The sequence below is a fragment of the Amphimedon queenslandica genome, unplaced genomic scaffold (genome assembly GCF_000090795.2).
Source record: "Amphimedon queenslandica unplaced genomic scaffold, v1.1 AMPQUscaffold_13520, whole genome shotgun sequence".
NCBI lineage: Eukaryota > Metazoa > Porifera > Demospongiae > Haplosclerida > Niphatidae > Amphimedon > Amphimedon queenslandica.
In genome coordinates, this window is record NW_003546244.1 from 734989 (window position 1) to 759016 (window position 24028).

Genomic DNA, 24028 nt, shown 5'->3' on the forward strand with positions numbered 1-24028 from the left:
TTGAGTTACTCCACGAAGCATTAGAATCTAAACAAGTTCGAACTTAATTAGACAGTGTGTTGGTATAAGGCTGCAAGCAACCAACGCACATGTTTAAACAAGGCTGTCACTGGTGTACACATCGCAATGACATACCACAAAACAGAATCTTGACAAGTACGGGGGTAATTTGATCACTGCTAATTTATAGTTGGGAAGAGATGCTACCCACTATGAAGGATTTTATAGGCTTTAATATAATATTCCTGTCACTTTGAGGATGTTTTATATTTTAGTAACTCAAGAGTATCTGTGATTGCATGGAGGGGTATTCTCATCCTTTATGAAGGGAAAACCTTTAAAAAAGCAAACAAACAGAGAACCACAAAGAAAACCACATTACACAATAACAATAGCAAAAATAAAAATAGCAATAATAATGAAAGTAACAAAAGCAATACTAATAATATAATACTGAAATATGCTGACACACCTCAAGACACACTTGGAGTCAACAATCAGAGAATAATAAAAAATCATTATTATCACTATGATGTAATATATATATATATATATATACAGTATAATATAGTTAATGTCAGAGGGCAATGATTACTGTACTGGATTTAAGAAGGCGTGAACGAACAATTAAATGAAGACAGTTAGTATCACTCCTTGTGAGCATCCTGTTTGGAGTGTGTGGGCGATGAAGGAGTGCTGGCTGACACTCTTATCACAGGAACAACACTGCTCCCACTCTTTCCACCTCCTCCCACTCTCCCTACTCCTCCTGTTTTTCCTGCCGGCTCATCAACGTAAGGATTCTCTTTAGCGCCATCCCATAGAGCAAGGCTGATTGGTCGCCTAGGAGATGGTATGAGTCGTATCGGGGAAGGCTTTGGCGTGGCTCTAGGCGAGAGATAAAGTGAAGACGTTTCATGAGGTTTGGCTGAACCGTTTGGAAACACATGGAGAGGAGACGAGGATGGAGGAGGAGAGAGCGAAGAGCGTCCAGAGGTTGTTTCAATCTCAAGAAACAAAGGATTTGAGGCCTAAAAAAGAAAAATAAGAATTTTTTAAAACTAATAAATAAAAATAAAAATAAAAAAATATAAAAAATCTTCCTTACTCTCAATGGATCGTTCTCATTAGCAGAGCTGCTGAGGCTGGTATTTGAATTGGACGACCCTCTCTTCATCTTATTCATTTGCTCCTCCTCTTCCTCTTCTGGTGGTGCAGTGTAGATATCGTTACCCTCATCCGTCCTTAGATCAATGTAAGCATTGGACTGCTGGGCACTCAGGAGCTTGTCAACTTTTTGACGCAACACGGAAAACGTGGGTCTCTTAAGAGGAGACTCGTTCCAACACTCAAGCATTATATCATAACTGTATAGAGAGAGGGGGGGAATGATTTTATAAGTGAATATAATTTCTTGTGCCTTACATTTCTTTTGAACAGTTATCAGGGCACTCCATCCTGTATCCTTGCTTCAGCCTTATCAACAACTCATCATTACCAACAGTGGGATAAGGAAAACCCCCTAATGATGATAATAACGATAATAATAATAATCTATGATGTCATTGTCACTATCAACCCACTCACCTAGAGTACCAATCTCCCACAATGTCACACCGTACGCCCACACGTCAGAAGCACTAGTAAATTCACGATCAGTTATTGACTCAATTGCCATCCATTTCAAAGGGAGTTTTCCTTTTGTTGACTTGACGTACGTGTCACCAGCTTGGACCATTCTTGACATCCCGTAGTCCGATATTTTGAGGTTCTTAGAATCACCAATGAGGACGTTACGACAAGCCAAATCACGATGTACTATGTCGAGGCTTGATAAGAATTCCTAAGGAAGGAAGAAAAGGGCTAGTTATTGAGCTATTGCTATACTGTACCATTCCGGTTGCTATCTGGTAAGCAAATGAAAGAAGATCTGAAGATTGCAACTCTCCAAGATCAGGATATGGATTAACTTTATCTTCAGGAATCTGTTAAATATTCCAAGAAAGAATTTAAAAAATTTAATGGCCACTTGTTCCTTACTCTTTTCCTAGTAGCCCTCAGGTAGGAGAGAAGATCTCCGTGTTTAACAAACTCAGTGATGAGGCAGAGTGGCTCCTGTGCTGTAACACAACCCACCATATTGACAACGTGTGAATTGTGCCCTTGACTTATTTGTTTCATCAATTCTATTTCATTTAAGAAATCTTTCTTCTCACTCCCAGTGGCCGAAGCTATAGTGGAAGACAAAAAACTAAAACAAATCGTTCTCTCTCTCTTTCTCACGTTTCAATAATTTCACAGCAACACTGCTGGAATACGTCTCTTTGAGTATTTTTCTGGTGTGAGGCGTGACCGTAGGATCAGTTAGCATTCCTCTGTATACCTCTCCAAATTCACCTTGTCCTATCTCACACTCCAATATAACCTGAAATAATAATATAATGAATTATATAACTAAAGCTATAATTATATCAGGGTTTCCTAGACAAGGCATGCTAAGTGAGTTAAACAGCATTGAGTTTACAAATAATAATTTTCCCTGAAAGAATAATTTCTCCCAAAAATACATTTGAATCATTGTGTGCTTATGCTATAATATACCATTGCAGCTGGTATTTCCCAGTCATCATGAAGGACAGCATTCTCTGTCAATGATATAAAATTAACTGTAGTCCTTGGACCCATTTGATGGAAAATAGGATCACTAAATATATCCTATAATAAATCAATTAATAAAAGGTGTGAGGCATAGGTGTCAGTAATGATGTACCTCTTGGATAAATTCTAGTCTTCTCTTTCGTCGTCTCATTTGCCAGAACAGACAAAGGACAAACAATGAGCAAATTAATAATAATATGAGTACAATTCCAAATCCAAGCCCAGTTGTTGCTGCAGGGCTAAGTCTACCGGTGCCTAAAATAATGATAAATATAGTAATAATAATAATAATATAAATGAACAAAATAAATTCTTGTTCACATTATGATGAATAAGTGCATACTAGATGAAGTAGAGGTTGGTTTAGTGACAGTAATAGCTGATGAAGTTGTGCTGGCTACAGTACTAGCTGCAGTACTGACTGCAGTATTCCATGCAGTACTAGCTGGAATATTCCCTGCAGTATTTTCTGCAGTATTTGTCCCTGCAGTATTGCTTGCAGTATTCTCTGCAGTATTTGTCCCTGCAGTAGTGGCTGCAGTATTGCTTGCAGTATTCCCTGGAGTAGTGGCTGAAGTGATGGCTGCAGTAATGGATGGTAGCATTGTCTCAATGGTTGATGGGAGACACTCTTCATCTAACGGTATCAACAATGGGACGCTCCAATTACCACCTCTGAATCCATTATGAGCTCTTATCTGAGAGAGAAGGAGAGGAGGGTGGCCAGGACTTAAATTACAACCAAAAATAATAATGATTACTTGAATATACATGCAATGGACATCATCTCTTGGTATAAACTGTGGGACCCAAACGTCTGTTGTCAAGTCAACCTAAAAAAACAAACACAGCAATAACAACAACAGATTAATTATAATGTACTTGTTCAATTGTCTTTCGTGGTGTTTGGCTCGACTGTGATATTTCTTCTGAGCCATTCTTTGGATCTGTTACCAATACAAGCTCATAAAGTTTAAAAACACCATTGAAACTGGTAGGAGGACTCCATGAGAGTGACAAGTGTACGGAATAACTGTTAGGCTTGGAGACAGGAGCAAGCAGTCGGACATCAGTGATAGGGCCAGGCAGAGGAGACAAAGGATTGAAGGAACACTTGTAATTCTGTATGATTGGCTTAAATGCTATTAGATTCAGCCATTCTATTGATACCTAAAAAGAAAGAGAGAATGTTATAAAAAAGAGAGAGTTGATGACATTATTTACTGATAGTTCATATTTGAAATTGTTGGTTGATTGAGGGTAAAACCCGGAATTTAGTACAAAATGATAATCAGTCTCATTAGTCTAAGAATTAAAGAAAAGCAATGAGATAACTTAAATCAGACACCAAGTCATTACATCAATATTGAAATCTACAAGTGCCCCAGCATCTTGATCAATGACATTCCCAGAGCTGCCATACTCAATGAGATCAGGTATAACTGATATCTTATCAATGACTTCTTCATTGGCTATGTACGGTGTTAATTGTACAGACATATGAACAACATAAGAGAGACCATTAGGCTTCAATTGATGTGAACATGAAATGATGAGATCATCAGGCTCATCTAAAGTGGGCAGGAGCAGGAGATAGAGGGTGAACACAAAATTATGGATCATATAACATACAGTTGGGTAATGAGAGGTACCAGACTGCACTAGCAGGATTGAATGAACTGTGAACTGGTATACTGACAATCTACAATAATAAAATGATAATTATGCTAATAGTTTAATCATTAAAGTACTTTTAGATTATACTGGCAGCGAGCAAAAGGAGGATCATCTGGGTCCTCAGCTCGAATTAAATAATTAGTCCTCATCTAATAATAATAATAATAATAACAATAATAATAATAATAATAATAATAATAATAATAATAATAATAATAATAATAATAATAATAATAATAATAATAATAATAATAATAATAATAATAATAATAATAATAATAATAATAATAATAATAATAATAATAATAATAATAATAATAATAATAATAATAATAATAATAATAATAATAATAATAATAATAATAATAATAATAATAATAATAATAATAATAATAATAATAATAATAATAATAATAATAATAATAATAATAATAATAATAATAATAATAATAATAATAATAATAATAATAATAATAGTAATTATTATTATTATTATATAGAGTGCTTAGCTTACATTATTAAAGTCAGGCATTACATCAAAAATGGCATTACGGCATCGGTTGTAATGCTGAGCATGATCAATCACTATCTTGTAATGCGATATTGAAACCATGTCTATGGAAATGAAACACAAACAAAACCAGTAAACAAGTAAACTAAAAGCAAACGCGTCACAAAGACACAATTACAGACCATCCAGTTTCAATCCATTACTGCAATTATAGCTAAATATGGACTGAGGCAAAGCTGACAAAAACCCACACACTTAATTAAAATACAATGATCACTCAACCATACAATTAATTAAATAAATAAATATTAATTTGTGTGTACAATATGGTAAATATACAATAGCATGGTATATATTTAAGTACCGGGTGGATTATCCCATGATATGTTAACGACAAAATGGCCAAAGAATCCTCTCCTGTAGTCATAGGAATAATACCTACTAATTGTGATAGCAGATATGGCGATGGGCTGCGTGACGTTTACTAGATACGACAGAAATAACAATAACACACACACATCTGCTGTTTTGATTATCGTGATTTCAAATTTATTTATTTAATGATGATATTATTTACCTCCTTTGACATTAAGAATACTGACAGTGCCATTGTTATAATAACTGCCGTTGGGGCTAACCCAGGAATAGGATAAGTGTACTTTGGAGCAAATGTACTCCCGGAGATCAAGCTCTGTAAATAAAGCAGGCTAAGAGAGAGAAAAACAAGAGAAAGAGATGATTAATAAAGCATATGGTACACATTCAGATTTACAATATTCTTGAATATGGTCGTTTTATTCATTCCATCATAAGAAACAGCTGTAATGTTTAATAGCAGTGTCCACGTTGTATTAGCCCATTCCTTTGTCTGGTCTTCTTTCAGTCTTTCTACACCATTCATTGTCCAGTTAACCTTAAAGACTCCAAGGGTGGAAGTTTCCTTAATCTCCATTGTGGGCAGAGTAATAGTGTCTGATAACATGAAATAAAAATACTACATAGCATAATTCACTCTTAATTCAAAGCTCACCGCTACTCAATTCTTGAGTCATTGAAAATGGTATACTACAACCAGTAATACAAACATCTTCATCCTGTTTGGCATACAGATCATAGACAATAATAATAATAATACCAAAAACTAATTTCAGTGTTGATATATTTATAAACTCACACAATCGCTGCTGCAAACCTCATTGCCAGAGCAACTGTCATACTGAAAGGAAAACTTAAAACAATAAAATAAACTAATTAATACTCACACATAAACTATCACAAAGACTTGTATTTGCTTTGACAGTTGAGCTGTAATAGCAACCTTTACTACACTGCATTAGCTGTGAGAGAGTAGAGGGTAAAGTATCATGCAGAAAAAAAATTATTATTACCAGTGCCCAGATATGACAGCTTTGATTATCTTGTAAGATAGGAGAGAGAGGGGATAAGATAAAAAGGCCATTATCAAAAGTGAGAAATTCCTGTAACTCAGGGAAAGAGATGAGAGGATATAAGACATGCAAGCATACACACACTCAATAGTAAACAAGCAATGTTTTGATAAAATTAATGAAGCACAAGTTATTACCCTCTAATTTGATGTTATTGCAAAAACAAACAAGTTCCAACAAAGCAGGAAAACAAAATGTAGCATATCAAAAATAGAGAAACATATCAAATTTACTAGAAACTAAATGTACATGTAGCAGTTGGTTGCTTAATTTATAGTCTCGCCAGGCTAATCTGGTAAGATTACTCAATTTTGTAATTACTCATAATTGTTGTAATGCATTATTTCTATGAGGCTTTTGATGTGGTTGCACTACAGTCTGCTAACTAGACAACAACAATAAGTAGTGACAATGTGCTAAAATTGGCAGGGCTGGTCAACAAACAAGTCATTTGCAAGATAAAAACAAGTGTGGTACATTAGTCGCTCTTGAAAATAATATAAATAATAATAATAATAATAATAATAATTAGCTTTTATTTACCTGAAACAAAGTATTGTCCAATATCAGCTATGAGAGAGAGAGAGAGGAGGGATAAAAAAGAAATAAAATGATTTATTAAAAGTGTAAATATACCTGATTCAAACAGGCACTGATACAGGACCCATGTTGCAGTCCAAGAGTGAAATTGGAGCCTTCATAGAAATAAGAAGGATGAAGAGATGAGAGGTTGAGGGGATTGATACAAATGATGTCATTATTATCATCATCTTCATTATCTCCTCCATCTCCTCCATCTCCACTACCTGGGAGATCATCATTAGTAGCACCTGAAAATGATAATAACAAGAATAATAATACAATGAAAGACAGGGGGCTAAGGATCTCCATATTCTCTCTCTCTTTCCTTTCTCTTTCTATAACTTGGGCAGAGATTCAGCTTTTTATACACACAATTATTAATGCGTGGGTTATTATACAAGAGATGCATGCTGCATGCATGCACAGAGTTTTTACCACAATCTACGCCCACGCAATAATTAATAATTATGTGCGTGTGTAGCTAGGTATAAAAAGGACTGCCTCTTTGAGCTGATGCAGTTACTCACTTTTAATAAAGACCAGGAAAATCTGCTGAAAGATGAAGATGTGCTTATATGCATGCTGTATTGTCCTCTCTCTGTCTCTCACTCTCAGCCACTCATGTCTGCTGACTAACTGCAGGAACAACAGGAATGATATTCAGATGCAAAGTGAAGAGACTTTTTTAAGAGCTATTAAGTGTCAAGATTACTGCTTGAGACAAGTAAGAATCAGTTGAATGTGTGAGCAAATGAAGAACCATCATCATCATTATTACTATTACTATTATCAATAGTACATTCTTAATTGTTTTTTTTCTTTACATCTTATGCAAACATCTTTCTTTTCCATTCTCTCTCCTTTTCTCCACTGACTGTATCAATCATAAAAAGTATGGAGTCAAGCTACCAGTGAGTGCACTATTAATAGCAATAATAATAATAATAACAATAATAATAATAGATTAATAATTTATAGATTTATAACCAATAGACATTTGCGAGCCTCCTAGTAGGCAGCATAAATATTGTTACTGTAGAAATAGCTAATTAGTGTCTGGAGCATTTCATTCATGTTGAGAGTAGTCAATACAGTGTAGGTGTGTGTACATACGTTACTAAGAGGAGGCAATGAGACTCTTTGACTAGTCATATTAAAGTTTCTTTCTCGTCTCCAGGCCTACTGTCGCAGGCCGATTTATATTTTTAAAAACTATACTACATCTCTTAATAATTATGTCTTTACATTCGTAATCATGTGATCTAAAAATCTTTCCATTTGTCTGTCTGTCTTTTTCTTTCCATATATTCCTCATTCTCTCTCATCTCCACAGAATGTGAGCATAGTCAATGTTTGGCCAACAAGGAATGTCACGGATCTACAAAACAATTGCCGAATATATCAAAAGGTAATTATAAAACAATTAAAGCTAGGACAAACAAATTAACAGCAATACACACACTTCCCTTACAATCCTCACACGCACACGACCAATGCATAGCACACATAACTCTCACCAAAAACTTCACATGCTCTCAGAAAACATAGTCTTAAGGCCTCCATACACTAGGCAACATGTTGCTAGCAACATTTGTGGTTACTTTGATCTTGTAAGCAACATGTTGCCAGAAATAGAATAGCATTCTATTTCTGGCAACATGTTGCTGACAAGATTGAAGTAACCACAGATGTTGCTAGCAACATGTTGCCTAGTGTATGGGGCCTTTACGTGTACATATACAATGTAGGTATGCTCATGTACAAAAACAGAATAGTAATTTTACACATGCACACATCTAATACAATTATGAGGTCTTATTTTCAATCATGAAAGGTGGAACAGTGTCAATTGGGATGTGTTATCTCAAAGCTATACACAGACTTGACTCCAAATAAATGCAGGAATAAATGCGTAAGTAATTGACGATGTTACTGTATCAGCTCATCTTGTTTTATTGTGACAGTACTCGCTGTGTAAGGATAGTTGCAATGGAGAGACCAGATGTGCCATACACGATAACAGTTGCTCAAGAAAATGTGTACGTAATAATATCAATGATAATAATAATAGCAATAATAATAACAATATTAATAGGGTAAAACATTCTGCAAGAAAGGATGCCTCCATAAAGTTGATAACAATGGTTACAGTAAGCCAAATAATTTTTAAATGTACATTATTTATATATTACATTCCTGAATATTATTATCATTATTTATCGTAATTTTACTAGTACCACCTGTTCCAGTTGCTCCACCCATATTGATGCAAACAGAAGAAGAATATGCATATGCAGTTACATACAACCAAACAAATGGAATAAACAACAACAATAACAACAACAGCGAGCCTGATTGGGTAAACTTCCTCTTCAAAGTTACAGACATAAATGAAGGAATAACTCAATATTACTGGCAGGTAACTTGAACAAGAGCAGCAATGACAATAAATGATAAACAATGTAATTTTTTAATAGTCTGATTTAACGCAGACGCTAAAATTAACAGGATTCTCGTGTCGTGCCGTTAATGTATCAGTATCAGTGATCAGTAGGAATCATCAGACACCTTATTCACCTCCAGCTACACTTTGCATCAATAACGGTGAGAAAAACTAAGTTTTAAATTAGAAAATTATCATAACATATTCATTAATAGAGAAATTTTATCCATCACAAATAGCAGCTGAAACCATTGTTCCTGCCTTTAGAGAGGACAAAGAACATTCAAGCTTTGTAGAGATAGATATCCAGTGGGAGGGACCAGAGACAAGTAAACAAACCTCGTTAAGTGAAATCCATAGACATTATTTCCTCATTTAAATATTGACAGATGCAGGAGCTGTGACTTCATACAGTGTATTTGTATTATCAACACAGGAAGAGTGTGGAGGCATGAATAAACTCTTCACATATAATGATATTAAACAAGTGAGCTCATGCAATTATACTGGAAACTGCTAATAACTGATTACCCAATGCACATCAATGACATCATTTGTATTATAGAACAATATATCAATAAAGACTGATGGATCCAACCAGTTCCCAAGATTTGGATGCACTTATCATTTAATAGTGAGTAGGAGACACAAAGCAATACGTCATTCATACATGAAAACTTTCTAATAGCCTTAATTTTATTATGCGCATATAATATGTACAATGTACATGTATGTGTACAATGGCTACACTATAATTACGCACTATAATCATCACATGTAGGTAAAAGCATATCCTTCAAGAGATGACACAGATGGAACTCAAGTCACAATTATACCAAAACGTATGATAATAATAACAATTAATAACTGTTAATAACTATCAATAACACGTAGTACCTGAATTCAATGGATCAGTGGAATTAAATTGCTCCAGCGTAAGGATTGGGGATGGTCCAGTGATACTAATGGCTAACTGGAGTCACTCTGGAAACGAGGCCATTAGTCATTACCTGCTAGACATAAAACATGAGAAAGAAATGAAGATAAAAGCAAATGTTAGTGATTCACCCACACACATGCAAACAGACACATAGTGAGGCTCCTAATGTATTGTCTATGCAATAGGTGAGTCAAAGCCAGTACAGAGTTTCAAAAATTCTTTCAGACATTCAAGACGACCATATTCATGTTAACGTAAGAAAGACACAACAAGAAATTTAAAAAGATATTTCATCTATGAACCTTTTCTATTTCCACCTTTCTCCTCTCTCTCCCTCCCTCTCTCTTTCTCTCCCTCTCTCTCTGTAGTTATCATCTCAAAAAAGATCAGATTATTACTGGCGTCCATTACCATACCCAGCCTCATGCAGCGTACAGGTTCCAGTACATGTACCACTGGCTGTATTAGTCGATCAAAAAATCGATGAATATAATAATAATATATCATTCAATATCAGCTGGAGTACCATTTCATCTAATATCACTCATATTCAGCTCTTGATCGGACAGAATTTAAATATACCACAATACTCATACGTGATAAAGGCACAATTGAAAGAATTCTTTATTAGTATTGAGAGAAACAATGACGATACTTATCTATGGGTAAGAGAGGGAGAGAGGGAGAAAGGGGAACATCCTTTAATTATTAATAATAATTAGGCAAGAAGCGTGCAAGAAGCAATGGAGACCAGCTGGAACAATCCCATCAAAATAAAGGGTAATCTATTTTTATCATTCTAACTACTAATTAAGATTTCTTCTTCATTTCTTTTCGCATTATCAGGAAAAGGTTTGGAGTCTGACACAGAAGAGGGGTAGATTATCCACTAGCTCAGTATAACTTGAGCAAAACATTACCACATTATGACATGTCTACACGTGACATATAATTAAGTCAATTTGTTACTGTGTGTATTATATATGTGAATACCTTTAAACTGTCCATTCCATTCATTTTATTACAAAATAAGCTTTAATTGATGAAGACAGCAAAACTGCAGCATTTTATTTTTAGACACGTGGTTTCCGTATACTTTTGGTAATACTCGTACTCTCTAAATCCAGCCCCACCCACTCTTTATTATTGGATTTGGAGTTAACTCTATTTTACTACATCTGTTCTTGCAAAATGTAATCATAATCCTGCCTTTTCTCTATAAAAATATCATCAATACACTGAAAAGTACAAAAATGTTTTCAAACTTAATAAAAAGAACTAAAATGAGACGAGTAAAGACACAAGTAGCACAACAAAAGAGAAAAGAAGAGATTTGCCATCACCCGATTGTGTGGTAAAGAACCAACCAGTTGATTATATAGTAATAATTAATAATAACAATAAGAACAGTAATTATAATAATAATAATAATAACAATAATAATAATAACAATAATAATAATAACAATAATAATAATAATAATAATAATAATTAGAATACAAAAACATAAACAGTGGTAACACAGTTTAATATTATTTTGATGCTCAAAAGTGTAATTACGCTGTGTCTTTAAGGTTACAGGAACTAATAGGAACCAGAGAAGAGAGAAACAAAAACATAAATATAAATGAGTACAACACTGTATAGCGAGAAAATGTCATGGTCCAAAAATTTCATAAATTCAACTAAAAATCTTTTTCGTGGTTTTAATTTTCCCAATTTTCTGCCTTTTGGCCATGTTGAACCATATTAAATCGATTTTTGGGGATATTATTTTTTTGGCAAATTTTAAATAAATTGCAAAATTCACGAAAATTTTGGGCCACAAGAGATTCTAGCTATACTGTATCATCGTGGTCATTACCATTAACTATACAGCCACTGACTCTACTTCTTCCCAGTTCTCGTCATCCTCTGGGTCAGTATCTGAGAGGTTCTCTTCTCCGTGGTGAGGATCATCAGGCTGCTCATCAGTCTGAGACTCAAGATCCTCCTCACAATAATGATCAAGACTGAATCCAGGATTATCAGCCTCTGACAAAACCATGTGAACCTAAAATTGAAGAAAGCACATACTTTAAATGCACATGTAGTCATGTACTGTACATGTACATGTACGTGACAAGATGACTCAGAAGTGAAACTAATTGGGCCTTATTGAAATAAAAGAAATGTAAAATGAAATGATTTTTTTTGTCGGAATCAACTCAAACTTTCTACATAGCATAAGGGCATCAATATACATCAGAAAATGCAATAAAAATTTGGGGTGATTTCGGGCCCATTTTTTGGAAAAAACCATGGGCTATAGTACAGGGTATTTTTCAGAAATTGGCCCATTTTAAAAAATGGCCATAACTCGAAAAATATTTGTCGGAATCAGCTCAAACTTCCTACATAGCATAAGGACATCAATATGTATCAAAAAATGTAATAAAAATTTGGGGTGATTTCGGAGCCATTTTTCGGGGAAAACCATGGGCTATAATTTTTCAAAAATTGGTATGTTTTTTTAATGCTCATAACTTCAAAATTATTTATTGAAAGCAGCTCAAACTTTCTACATGTACATGTACATCAAAATTACTTTAGAATGTCTAGTTTAACTTTAAAAAAGTGCATATGGGACCTACTGTACCTTAAAGTTACAAGGATACTGCTTGTGCTTCTTGTCTTTATTTGCTTTATCAATTTCATTCTTTGGTAAGATAACAACTCGAAAGTGTGAAGCTGTATAGAGCCAAGAGACAGAGAGGGAGGGAGGAGGAGAAAGGAACAAAAACAAAAATGAAAATAAAGTTAATAAAACTAAAATGGTATTAAATATTTGCAAAACCACCTTTTGGGGTAGCATCAAGTGAGACTAGCTCCCCTTCAGCCCTATCACCATTAGCAGTGCTGTATCCAGCTAATCTTGAAGGGGCTTTCTGATCAACAGAAATTGTAGTCAGAGGAGAAGCCGTGGGTACACCTAAATCATTAAACAAATGATGGAAACTATTGAGTGTTAATGTAAGCGTAGACTCACCTCTAGAGCTGACATTGTTCCCTTTACCAATACCAGCAGAAGCAGGAGAGCTATGCATTATCCTCTCCTCCCTAGCTTCCCTAAGAAAAAGCATTAAAAAATAAAAAAATTAAAAAATAATAATTATCATTATTACAAGACGAATGTAAAACATTAAGGGGCTCAGCCCTCTAGCCGCACTATATCCTGAAGATTATATGGTATACAGCTATGTTATTGTACATGTACATGATCATGTGTAAATACTACAGTAGTTCTTGATGAAATGTGAGAATGAGATGGTATACAAAATGTAAATAAAAAATTAATGATGATGGAAAAGATGACAAAAAGAGTAAGAGAGAGAGAGAGAGAGAGAGAGAGAGAGAGAGAGAGAGAGAGAGAGAGAGAGAGAGAGAGAGAGAGAGAGAGAGAGAGAGTAGCTCACTTTGTTGCCATAGCATTCTGTGCCTCCTGCTGCATTACATGCCAGTCAACAAAAAATGTATTAAACCAAAATAAAAACATTTTCTCCTAAAAAAATTAATTTAAATTAAATATTAATGTATTTTGAGTGCGAGAGATCAAGTATAACTTGCCTTTGAGCCAAATCTCGGATTGTGATAAAACTCGACTTTAATGTCATCACAAAGAGGAATGGGCTTTGTTAACATGAGCTCAGCAAACGCATCAGTCCGTCTAATACTCTAGAAAGAGAGAGGTCATGTAGTGATAGGTAGAGAGATGAAACAAAGAGAGACAAGAACACAATAGAAAAAATAGCAAAAAGAGAGAGAGAGGGGGAAAGAGGGGGAAATCATGCACAGAAAATGAATGGACTCACTTCATAAACCTTTGAGGTATATAATACAACCTTGTGTTTTCTCACAATAAAGAAAGGAGCTACAATGTACAAAAATACATATATAGACATGTAAAATACATATATACACATGTAAATACATACACATGTACATGTAGATCATGTACATGTACATATAGTCGGTTACATACCACAGGTCCCTCCACTGAAGTTAGGTATTCCTTCTAATCTAATAGCATGTAATAAAATTGTCCGAGGAGAATATTGTAAATTATTTCTAATAAGGTGGCCATAGTACTGAACATATCTTCTTTGGCTTGGGATGGTAACGCCCTAAAGTTGCATATGTAAAATTTAAAAAGATTAGAATATGCACAAAGTCTATACCTTTGCATTTTGGGTCCTGGCCTCTCCGTAAAACTGGAGGGCATCCTTCACTGTGTCAAACAGTCTATCATGTAGTAAGTACGAGCAAATCATGACACCGGTTCTACCCTACATGTACAATAGAAAGAAAAGACGAATAGAAGAGAAAAAAATAATTAGAGGAGAAGGAGGAAGGTTGGGAAATTGGAGGAATAGAATGTCAACAATAAAAGGAACAAGTGGGAAGGAACAAAAACAAGTCCAGCGCTTATAAGGCACAAGTAGCTTGGGAGGAACGAGAAGATCATGTAGTGCTACTCCTTCAAGTTATGTTTCTCCATGTATTGTGTACATACATGTACATGTACAATGTACACGGTGTTAAATCCTCGTTATTATATACATGTACATGTACACTTGTAAAAAGGACACATTCAGAAATAATGAGCAGGTCAGTTTTGACATTTAGAATTAAAAATAACTCGCTAAATAAACTCCTTAAACCAAACAACCAAGAATAACTATAAATGCAAGTACATGTACAACAATAGTCTAATAGCTATGGCTATATGACAATGTTATTTTATGATATATGTATAGCATCCATTCCACCACTGACAACAGGATCAGTCAGAAACTAACCTTTCCTGCCTTGCAATGTATAACTGCAACATTTCTATTGTCTTCTTTGAGCCAGCCATCAACGTCCTCACAGAAAGGTTGAATCAGCTCAAAAGGAGGAGGGTTGTGATCATCAAATGGGTACACCGTAACTGGAGAGAAAGGAAAAGAGAGTTTAAAAAAAAGAAAAAGAAGGAACTGATATGCGTTGCTTTAGAGGCAAACCTTTGTGGAACTTTTTGGGATCGTAAAACCTCTCGGAACAAAGATTATAAACCTTGTAGTGATCAGTGTAATGCGTGTCAAAATATCTACAACAATAAATAATAGAGAGAGAGAGAGAGAAGTGAAAGTTGTCATCTCAGGTCATCATCACCATCATTCATTGAGCCATTCACATATCAACATCCATTAACAAAATATTAACAATGAAACAATAGTGATTGTGTACCTTTGCACATCTGACATTTTGTTACGATATACTCCTTCAAGTTTCTCAGACGGAAAACCCATAGCTACTATATTAGGTTTGATGACTAGGGAGGGTAAAGAGAGAGAGAGGGAGAGAGAGAGGGGGAGAGAGGGTAAAGATAAAGGGACATGAAATACAAGCTAACATATAGAAAACAAAGACTTTGCTATAATGCCAAATAAGGTATTGTGACACACAGACACATACATGGTACGCAAAAGTCAGCAACTCAGACAAACAAAAACACATCAAACAAACATACCTCAGATTAAAGGACTATAGGCAGTGGCTCTAATCTATACAGAGGCACTGTGTACTCTTTCATACAACAACTCTCACTTTCTCATTAATACTCTTACCCTCCAACCTTCCCCTCTCCCCCCCTCTCCCTCTCTCTCTCTCCCTCCCTCTCCCTCTCCTTCCCTCCCTCCCTCCCCCCATCTCTCTCTCTGTTCCATGCTCATTAACCTCATTAATCCTTTGTGTACTTTTAAAATGAGGGACTACAACTACATGTACATTGCATTAGGAGTGCAGACATATAATAAAATAAATGCAAATTTTGATGTATTTTGGTTGATTACGTAATGCGATATTTGGCCACTTTGCAATAAACACACACTCACGTGTATGCATATACACAATTGGTGCCAATTAATTCTAGTGTGCATCTTCTGAAGCAACACAATTCAAAGGTACAATGTAGTTCAACTATGGTGCTAACCACAATCATCATGATATCAAGTACTTAGTAAGCTCAATTACTCAATGACTTATGAGCCAGTGAATCACATAAGACAAGACAAACACTAGTCGAACTACAGCAACAGAATGTCTGAAAACAGCATACGCAATACAAATAAAATTATAACGAATTGAAATTCAATCATAATGCTAATGCTATCATGCCACAGTTCTTTCCAAAAACTGGATCCAATAACACTTGAAATTGTTATTACACATTGTGCTCCATATCAATATCACCAAAGCACAATACATAAAATACAACATGCATGCATATGTCATATGTACTGTATGATTTTTTGACAGGAACCAATTACATGTATACACCTATTAATTTTGACTTGTACAGCTAGTGCATGCTTTAAATGTATTAAACTAGTAGCTAGTAGTGTCTAGTACAGTATAAAATAGCAGAGAGACATTCATGTACAGTGCATGTGTAGGCTTGCTAGGTGCTGGTATTTACATGTCATATCAAGATCAAACCCATCAGCAATGAATCTTCTCTTTCTCTTGGACACCAAATGTCTGAACTTGTTAGTAGCCATTATGAATCTGTGTCTAATAAAAAAGAGAGAGAGAAAGAGAGGCAATGAATGTATTACGTATTGTGTTATATTTTTATGAATACAATTAATGTCTTCCTATGGGAGGTAATGTTGGAGTTGAATATGATTAATAAAAGCACCATGCATAAAAAACATTAGTAAAATAATCATTTAAGGTACACACAAATAATGATAGATACTATAGGTCACACAGTATTTGTACTCACAGGCAATAAAACACACAAAAAAATCACATGCACATGTACTAGATTATACACATCTAAGTGTAGGTAGGTAGTATAGTACTAGGGGGAACAGGTATGTTACAATTCAACAATTTCTACAAGAAACCTCTCAAAATTACTTCTATAAGAAACACCTGGTCAATTTTTCAATAGTTTTATATAAATTTTCACTTTACATGCATAAACATATGTAGTTACAACTTGGCACACCGTGTACATGTACATGCACAGTATATTTCTCTTCAAGAAAATGACACAGCAGGATTGCCCAATATGCCTCATAATTGAAATCCTTCAGGACTACCTTCAAACAAATAGAGATATTGAGTAACTGAGAGTTTGTTGACAAACACTTAGAATGAAATAAGAGAGAAGGGGGAGTTCTCAAGAGTATTTGAATTCACAAGAACTAGCACCATCATGCAGGTATATATCCTCACAATATAAACACTCATTAATGAAAACACAATGGAATACTGTATTTCCACCTGGAGTTGTACATGTACATGTCTTACAAGTACAGATAGGATATAGTTTGAAGAAAATGATTCATTTAGAGCATAATCATTCAATTAATGGATACACTATTATAAAAATAGGTAAAACAATACAGTGATTATCTATGCATGCATTGAAGACCAATTTCAAATAGTGCCAGTGACAATACTAATCCTATTAAGATTGTCAAAAGGCCAACACATGATCAAGATATGCATACAGTGCACACATCACCTTCCCTCCTCCACACTGGATCACTCTCACACAATTTATTACACCCTAGGTGGAGTTTGTTCATACTTATTGGACTGTTTATCAAAATTGAAGTTCCACAATGGTGAAAATGAAAAATGTGCAAATGGAAATGCTTTAAGAGAAAAGCAGGGCCTTCGGTTTGGTCCAAACATAATTTTAGTTTCATTTCTGTCTGTTCTTTTCGGGTACATGTACAGTTAATAAGTATGAAACATAAATTATGTTGAAATCTATACAACTGGTTATATCACTACAATCAACCTCGGTCTTCAAATCAATCTTTCTCACCTTCTTATCCCACCCTCTCTCGCTCTCTTTCCTTCTCCCTCTCTTTCTTTTAAAGTAAAACATTATCATCATTTCCTCTATTCCTCATTCTCTATCTCTACTATCATCATTATCCATATCCACTCAGCCACTACCAGACTGCCATCATGTTACATTACAACAGTACCAATGAGCAAGGTCTGTATAAACACTTAAAAATTACTAGCATACCAACACAAACAATTGCAACAGCTACACTACTATCAAACAACGTGAAGCATTACCTTTAAAGACTACTTGTTGTGATAGACTCTTCCCTGATATCAAATAAAGAAACCCAAGGATTGGCTCGGATTATAAACGGGTATGGGGGGTTGGCAATGCTCCTACCTTTATACATGTACATGCACTATAGCTGCGTGTGGTCTCATATGTAACCAAGTCTCCCTCTCTCTAATAGCTAATAAGGTGACTTTAATACAAAACAGAGAAACCCGGTTGGTATGACAATCAATATTGTGTACTCAATTCAAACTAGCAGCCAGGTGAGAGGGATCACCCCTCCCCTTTCTCAGGCTTGTCTTTATACACAAAAGGATATAAATTAAGGATCTCCCAGTAGTAAAAGGGAATGAACTCACCCTCTTTTAAACCCGAGACTGGCGGCCAACGATGACTTGCTTTCTCTTGACAAACACAGACTAAACTTCAAAGACTCAAACACCAACAACCTACACGAGAAGAAACGAGCGAAGCTAGAATAGAATCCAATCCAAACCCTCACCTTCTTTTCTTTCCTCTGGCTAAAAAGTTTCTGACTAATGCTGATAAAACTTCTCTCCTCCTCTCTCTGTGCCTAGCCTATTCTCACAATGTCACAATCGGTCAATCAATCACAATATGGGCGTGGTCGCTGACCTTATATGGAACACCCATTCCATCACATGTAAAGAGAGGTAAGCGCAAAATGTGATTGTGTATGAATAATCCTTTATGTAAAATGCTTCAGTTAGTTACATTGGCACAGGTAAACATGCAGAAGAGAGGATCGATAGACAGAGGCAACAGGATCATAGTATTGGTTGCCTTGCTTGTCATCATCGCCCTCTGTGTCTTGTATTTCATGAAAAGATCAGAGCTACACAGGGTCATCAGACATTCAAATACTGAGAAAGTTAGCCCTTTTAATGTATCTTTGTATTCACATGCCCTATATGCATTAACAATGATTATTTTGACAAAGTTATTGAATGTTAATGTTATATACTGTGTTCAAGTATATGTACATATATGTATATGCATATATGTTCTTTCCTGTCTTTCAAAATCAACACAACACTTATGTTTCAGTGTCGTTTGTCTAAACAGTAAACAGTAATTAGTGGCAATAGAGGGAGTGTTCACTTTTTGCTTAAATGAATTAGTGGGCCTGCTAGCTATTAGTTGACATTTAACAATAATGAAGCCATTTTGTGATTTATTCACATCACTTGACATTACTTTCATTTCCTTGGTATGATTAGCATCTCTATGCATCAACTGCATATTTGCCTCTTTATCAGCATAACAATAATAAAAATATAATATATGCAATAATATTTTTTGCAGAACAAATTAAAGGAAATTGAGGCCAATTTGAATCAACGGATTTTAGAACAGGACCAGAAAATTAAAGCAATGCAGCAACAGGTGGACAATTACAAGACACAGATGAACAAGTAAATGAGCAAGAAAACACTGTCAGATAACAGAGTAGAGTTTGAGTCTGGATTGAGTGGATTCAACGAGTTATTTTTTATTTTAGGTGCGAGGACCAATTACTAGTCAGCGACAAAGAAATGGATGCTAAGGATAAGCTGATTCAGCAGTGCACCAAAACACAGGAAGAGAGCACGAAAGAATTGGTAAGACATAATAATGTGGGATTATTGTACACAAGTGCATACCAAAGAGTGTGATCAATACCTCGTTGCATGGAGAATAAGTTTAACACTATATAATGAATGGCACATGTGATCCTAGCCCAGTTTGGTAGCCATTTCCAAGGCAAAATAAAAGTATACTTTGTGTATACATGTTGTACTTTATGTGTATACAAAGGAGTGAAAGGAGTGTGAGAACTAGACTCTGTTTTTCATCATGTATGATAAATTAAAGGAAATGTTGTAGTAAAGTGATTCCCTCTAACATTTGGTCCCTGATAACAATTCCTCTATTTTCAACTATCATTTGAGTATGTATACTGTGTGACATTGATTGTATTTTTTTATTATACAGACTAAATGCCAGGAAGAGGCACAAGCATTGAGAGGTAAGAGTGATTAGTGGATATGTGTGTATTTGTAATTAGTTCAAGATTGAGTTGCTGTAATAATAAAGATGCTAATGTAGTTAACAGCATTTGTCTTAACTGATCTCCCCTTTGTGTGCCTATCTCTATTTTAATACATAATAGTTATTCTTGTAGTATTACTCTTGTAGTATTACTATATACTCTTTGAATAGTAGTAGCAATGATGTCAGTTCTGTGTTGCCAATCTTTTATTGTATATTTTTCTTTGTGGGACATAAACTAGTGGAAGGAGATCCTGGCTATGGCCAATACTGTACTGTATTGAGTTCTCTTAACTTAGTTCACCTGTGAAGCAAAGGAAATCATGCTCAACTAAACTATACCCTTGTATTAATAGTCAATTACTAAATTCTATTTTATTTCAAAGAAAATGGCAGGAGATGTTGCACTGGGCACTAGTTACTGTAGTACTATTAGCATATTTTGTACAGCTACGACGGTAGTAGTCCTTTTGTGGATTTTGAATTGTGTTTACTGCTCTTTTATTTTCAATTTTAATAGAAAGTACATATTGTATCATTAGTTTAAGCTTTACGCATGTTTTGTTTTTGTTAGTTAGTCAAACATTTGAACAACAATCAGTGAAGCATACAACATCCTTAATATTCTTCCTTGCTTTGTTCTGATATCAGAAACCAGAATAGTTTTTATAATCTACCAATGCTCATGGCCCCCAAGACATTTTGCTAAAAATATTTTTCTTCTGTGATCATGTTTATTTCCCTCGCTCCTGTGTAGGCGTGTGGACGTGGGTATTATATTAATCATGTCTGTGTTTATTTTTTTATTTTTCATATAGAGTCAAGCACCAAGACTAGTAGTGAAATGGAGCAAGCAAAAGAACAACTAAAAACTGCCGAGAGTAAATTGGGCAAGTGTTATGAGTCTTTGTCATCTAACGCAGAGGAAATAAAACTGATGAAGGATAAACTGTGAGTGAAATTTTCAATTTGTCTAAAATTGTTTATATTAAAACTGCTAGTATTGAGGAAAAATATTTTTGGCCTGATTTTTAAGCAGCTTTAAAAATTCATTAAAAATCCAAATTTGATCGGAATCAGTTCAAGTTGAAACTCAATATAAGAACATGATTATGTATCAGAAAAAATTTTTTAAATGGAGAATTCTCTCCTTTTCATTTTTAACGAAATTTAGCCAAAGTGGACTTTGACCTGATTTTTGAGCAACTTTAAAAATTCATGAAAAATTCAAATGTGATTGGAATTAGCTCTAAGTTCTGCACATCCTCACTAATATGTGGAAAGATGACTTTTGTGAAATATATTTTATGTTCTCTGGGAAATATGCCCCGCCCCTTATACGTTATTCGCATCCTTTAAATAATTTTGTTCATTATTATAACTTTTGATATTTATATATTTTAGGACTAAATGTCAAGTAAAGTCTCCTGGTGATGCCCTTGATTCTATTCAATGATACTGCACTTGTTGAAGAGAAGACAATTGGAACTTATTATATATATTAATTTAATTTTTTATTTTATTTTTTGTGTGTTAGTCACAACGATTGCATGATTCAATCTCTTTTAAACTACCAATTATAATTATAATTATTATTTATTATTACTATTATCATTATTATTATTATTATTATTTAAATCTAATTTTTATTTTACCACCAATCACCCAAAGCATATATGAGTCAGTAATATTTATTATGTTTGTTGGTACTGCTTCCTTTATCCTGAAGCCTCTCTTGTGTAATGTGTACATGAACTGGTGGTGGAGGACAATTAACATCACTACCAATTCCATGAGATCTTGAGATGCTTTTCCTAGTACCAGACTGAGGATGGGCCTGCTGATCGGGAATGAGAGAAAAAGGTCGATTCCGTTTCCCAGGTGTGTTAAGACGAGAGGACATGTTTATATCTTGATCTAATTCGCTCTGGAGTCTCTCATGGAATGAGCGGTCACTCCCTCTTGACATTAGGCGGGAATGAGCATCCCTTATGATGGTGTCGTGCTGTGGTAGTTTAAATGGTGAAGCACCATCAATATCACCGCTCTGACTCATGTAGTGATGACAGCCACCAATTGCTGATAAAGTCTTGTTTTCTTCTACTTGTTTATTGTTGGGAGTTGCAATTTGACTATGTGTATCTGATGGGCTGTTGTTGGCCTGCTGTGGGTTGGGATCAATCTCCCCTATAGCTGCCATCCTAAGCATGTTGAGTACAATAGTCTTCTCTGTGTAAAAAAAATAATAAGAATACTTTATTTTGGCATTAAAAATGCATGTGCATTACATGTGAAGGTGCAAAAATTGAATGATAATTAGCAGCCATGCAAGTGTGAATCTTGAGCAAAAATTAATTGCATAGTAAGGTAATAATAAGTGAAAATGAGACTGTGAAATGACATGAATACCTGACTCTGAGCAAGTCTGCAGCCAAGCAAAGCATGCAGGGATTGAGTTTGTCTGTAATATTCGGCATAAAAGATCTAAAATCTGCAGAAAAAATGAAACAAGTTTTTTAATCAGAGAATCATGTTAGGTCAATGCAAACCTTTTCAAAAATTAAAGTAATTAATGGACATGCATGCAAAAGGAATTAGTAAAAGTACCTGTTCATCTTCAAGATGGTCATAGGCCCCACTCCTCTGACTTTGCTGACTGGAGATTTCTCCCATTGCTCTGTTTATTGCCTTGTGGGTCTTCTTTTCAAGCTCATCTTTCCATGCATAAGTTACAGGAACTATATGTATTAATTGTCATTGAAAAATTAACAAGCCAATAATTATTTAATGGCTGATTTATAACTTTTAAATTTAACAGTAAAATCTATTATTTAGGTTGTGTTTACCTATGCCAATAGCTGGGATGTATTTTGCCTTGTTAGCACTGTATCTGGTGTTACCAGGAGGACGATAATGAGTGCAGTAGTCTTCTCCTGTTGGAGCTGAGAAAACCAATCGTCGTTCATAATTGTCTTCAACAACACAAATAGGCACGTCAAGTAATCCTTTCATGTGTCTGACTCGACCTATAAGAAAGAAAGGGATAAAAATTAAGCACAGCAAAGCATGGTGCAATCATTGCAAGTGTTTAATAAGTTGCTGCAGGGACAATGCAGTGAAGCAACCTATTTACTTTGATATTAGCAAAGAAAGAGACACACATACACAGCATGCACTCAATATTCATCTTCAGTACCTGGATGGGGATTATGTCTTGTATAGAAGCCAATTCTTTGCTGGTAAGGTTTGGATCCATCCTCTAGTATCCCAGCCTCTTCCCTGTGGCTCAGGTAAGGTCGTATATTCCTAGAGTATAGGAGTGACTTCGTCCTATATGAAGGAGGGATGTGGCTTTGGGTCAATGGTCCTCTAAGCAATATCCCTTCCTGTCCCCTCGGGATAAATGTTGCTGTCATTGTTATTCTTTATTTAGCACAAAGAGAGTCAAAGAGAGTGAGTTGTTCCTTCTTCACAGGTCTCAAAGCTGTGATTATGGTTGCTATGGGATTGCAAATTAGCAAGATTCATATCACAGGTGTAGCTGCTACTCTGCAGTGAAGAGATGAAGGTGTGGCTCATTAAGCTAGAA

At 35.0% G+C, this 24028-nt stretch overlaps 5 protein-coding genes and 1 long non-coding RNA gene across 7 annotated transcripts; 2 read left to right on the forward strand and 4 right to left on the reverse strand.

The window, feature by feature from the left end:
- Window positions 1–319: 319 nt before the first annotated feature.
- On the reverse strand, window positions 320–7248 carry LOC100639009 (uncharacterized). The gene is made up of 26 exons (XM_019995750.1): window positions 6931–7248; window positions 6838–6864; window positions 6235–6324; window positions 6109–6183; window positions 6021–6062; window positions 5877–5940; window positions 5619–5818; window positions 5424–5553; window positions 5211–5330; window positions 4850–4950; window positions 4410–4484; window positions 4291–4360; window positions 4018–4229; window positions 3883–3963; window positions 3541–3828; window positions 3420–3491; window positions 3002–3356; window positions 2771–2913; window positions 2602–2715; window positions 2284–2425; window positions 2041–2231; window positions 1893–1985; window positions 1588–1843; window positions 1426–1522; window positions 1109–1367; window positions 320–1031 (listed from the first exon to the last, which is right to left on the reverse strand). The coding sequence occupies exons 1-26, from the start codon at window positions 7183–7185 to the stop codon at window positions 648–650; spliced, it is 3936 nt and encodes a 1311-aa protein (XP_019851309.1). The 5' UTR covers window positions 7186–7248; the 3' UTR covers window positions 320–647.
- Window positions 7249–7395: 147 nt separating this feature from the next.
- Window positions 7396–11321, forward strand: LOC109581548 (uncharacterized). The gene is made up of 17 exons (XM_019995762.1): window positions 7396–7600; window positions 7770–7787; window positions 8210–8284; window positions 8711–8788; window positions 8841–8915; window positions 8972–9026; window positions 9111–9295; window positions 9354–9480; window positions 9535–9648; window positions 9709–9806; window positions 9885–9953; window positions 10101–10161; window positions 10214–10374; window positions 10445–10513; window positions 10628–10924; window positions 10982–11039; window positions 11106–11321. Exons 1-17 carry the CDS (start codon window positions 7436–7438, stop codon window positions 11138–11140), a joined length of 1740 nt encoding a protein of 579 aa, XP_019851321.1. The 5' UTR covers window positions 7396–7435; the 3' UTR covers window positions 11141–11321.
- LOC109581553 (uncharacterized) lies at window positions 7620–10293 on the reverse strand. The gene is made up of 3 exons (XR_002184671.1): window positions 10217–10293; window positions 7990–8254; window positions 7620–7796 (listed from the first exon to the last, which is right to left on the reverse strand). It is a non-coding gene; the product is annotated as an uncharacterized LOC109581553 (long non-coding RNA).
- A 122-nt stretch (window positions 11322–11443) lies between the features above and the next one.
- Window positions 11444–18990, reverse strand: LOC100640061 (phosphatidylinositol 3,4,5-trisphosphate 3-phosphatase and dual-specificity protein phosphatase PTEN-like). The gene is made up of 16 exons (XM_019995777.1): window positions 18890–18990; window positions 18747–18836; window positions 16759–16853; window positions 15528–15612; window positions 15302–15387; window positions 15098–15228; window positions 14477–14584; window positions 14281–14422; window positions 14111–14169; window positions 13866–13973; window positions 13715–13800; window positions 13288–13367; window positions 13099–13230; window positions 12898–12989; window positions 12124–12312; window positions 11444–11843 (listed from the first exon to the last, which is right to left on the reverse strand). Exons 3-15 carry the CDS (start codon window positions 16838–16840, stop codon window positions 12130–12132), a joined length of 1374 nt encoding a protein of 457 aa, XP_019851336.1. The 5' UTR covers window positions 16841–16853; window positions 18747–18836; window positions 18890–18990; the 3' UTR covers window positions 11444–11843; window positions 12124–12129.
- A 17-nt stretch (window positions 18991–19007) lies between these two features.
- On the forward strand, window positions 19008–22082 carry LOC100639135 (cingulin-like). Of its 2 annotated transcripts, none has more exons than XM_003382592.3 (7): window positions 19008–19061; window positions 19115–19279; window positions 19714–19823; window positions 19910–20009; window positions 20383–20416; window positions 21258–21390; window positions 21844–22082. In XM_003382592.3, exons 2-7 carry the CDS (start codon window positions 19139–19141, stop codon window positions 21893–21895), a joined length of 570 nt encoding a protein of 189 aa, XP_003382640.2. In that variant the 5' UTR covers window positions 19008–19061; window positions 19115–19138; the 3' UTR covers window positions 21896–22082. The 2 variants fall into 2 exon arrangements, with proteins under 2 accessions (XP_003382640.2, XP_019851353.1); XM_019995794.1 differs by having other exon boundaries at window positions 19017–19061; window positions 19133–19279.
- Window positions 21986–23964, reverse strand: LOC105312567 (uncharacterized). Its single transcript, XM_011405317.2, has 5 exons — window positions 23636–23964; window positions 23286–23465; window positions 23047–23177; window positions 22849–22930; window positions 21986–22668 (listed from the first exon to the last, which is right to left on the reverse strand). Exons 1-5 carry the CDS (start codon window positions 23853–23855, stop codon window positions 22121–22123), a joined length of 1161 nt encoding a protein of 386 aa, XP_011403619.1. The 5' UTR covers window positions 23856–23964; the 3' UTR covers window positions 21986–22120.
- Window positions 23965–24028: the final 64 nt, after the last annotated feature.

Excerpts from the sequence above, each read along its gene's own strand:
- LOC100639009 (XM_019995750.1), bottom strand. The coding sequence starts at position 7,185 with ATGGAGATCCTTAGCCCCCTGTCTTTCATTGTATTATTATTCTTGTTA. Across the intron at positions 4,361-4,409 it reads GCTGCCAGTATAATCTAAAA|ATTGTCAGTATACCAGTTCA; the intron begins GTACTTTAATGA and ends TTATTATTGTAG. Across the intron at positions 1,844-1,892 it reads ACCAGATAGCAACCGGAATG|GAATTCTTATCAAGCCTCGA; the intron begins GTACAGTATAGC and ends TTCCTTCCTTAG.
- LOC109581548 (XM_019995762.1), top strand. The coding sequence starts at position 7,436 with ATGAAGATGTGCTTATATGCATGCTGTATTGTCCTCTCTCTGTCTCTC. Across the intron at positions 9,027-9,110 it reads AGTTGATAACAATGGTTACA|TACCACCTGTTCCAGTTGCT; the intron begins GTAAGCCAAATA and ends TAATTTTACTAG. Across the intron at positions 9,807-9,884 it reads CATATAATGATATTAAACAA|AACAATATATCAATAAAGAC; the intron begins GTGAGCTCATGC and ends TTTGTATTATAG.
- LOC100640061 (XM_019995777.1), bottom strand. The coding sequence starts at position 16,840 with ATGGCTACTAACAAGTTCAGACATTTGGTGTCCAAGAGAAAGAGAAGA. Across the intron at positions 14,170-14,280 it reads CTTCAGTGGAGGGACCTGTG|CTCCTTTCTTTATTGTGAGA; the intron begins GTATGTAACCGA and ends TGTACATTGTAG. Across the intron at positions 13,368-13,714 it reads CAGAATGCTATGGCAACAAA|GGAAGCTAGGGAGGAGAGGA; the intron begins GTGAGCTACTCT and ends GCTTTTTCTTAG.
- LOC100639135 (XM_003382592.3), top strand. The coding sequence starts at position 19,139 with ATGCAGAAGAGAGGATCGATAGACAGAGGCAACAGGATCATAGTATTG. Across the intron at positions 19,280-19,713 it reads GACATTCAAATACTGAGAAA|AACAAATTAAAGGAAATTGA; the intron begins GTTAGCCCTTTT and ends TATTTTTTGCAG. Across the intron at positions 20,010-20,382 it reads AAGAGAGCACGAAAGAATTG|ACTAAATGCCAGGAAGAGGC; the intron begins GTAAGACATAAT and ends TTTATTATACAG.
- LOC105312567 (XM_011405317.2), bottom strand. The coding sequence starts at position 23,855 with ATGACAGCAACATTTATCCCGAGGGGACAGGAAGGGATATTGCTTAGA. Across the intron at positions 23,466-23,635 it reads AAGACATAATCCCCATCCAG|GTCGAGTCAGACACATGAAA; the intron begins GTACTGAAGATG and ends TCTTTCTTATAG. Across the intron at positions 22,931-23,046 it reads ACCATCTTGAAGATGAACAG|ATTTTAGATCTTTTATGCCG; the intron begins GTACTTTTACTA and ends TTTTTTCTGCAG.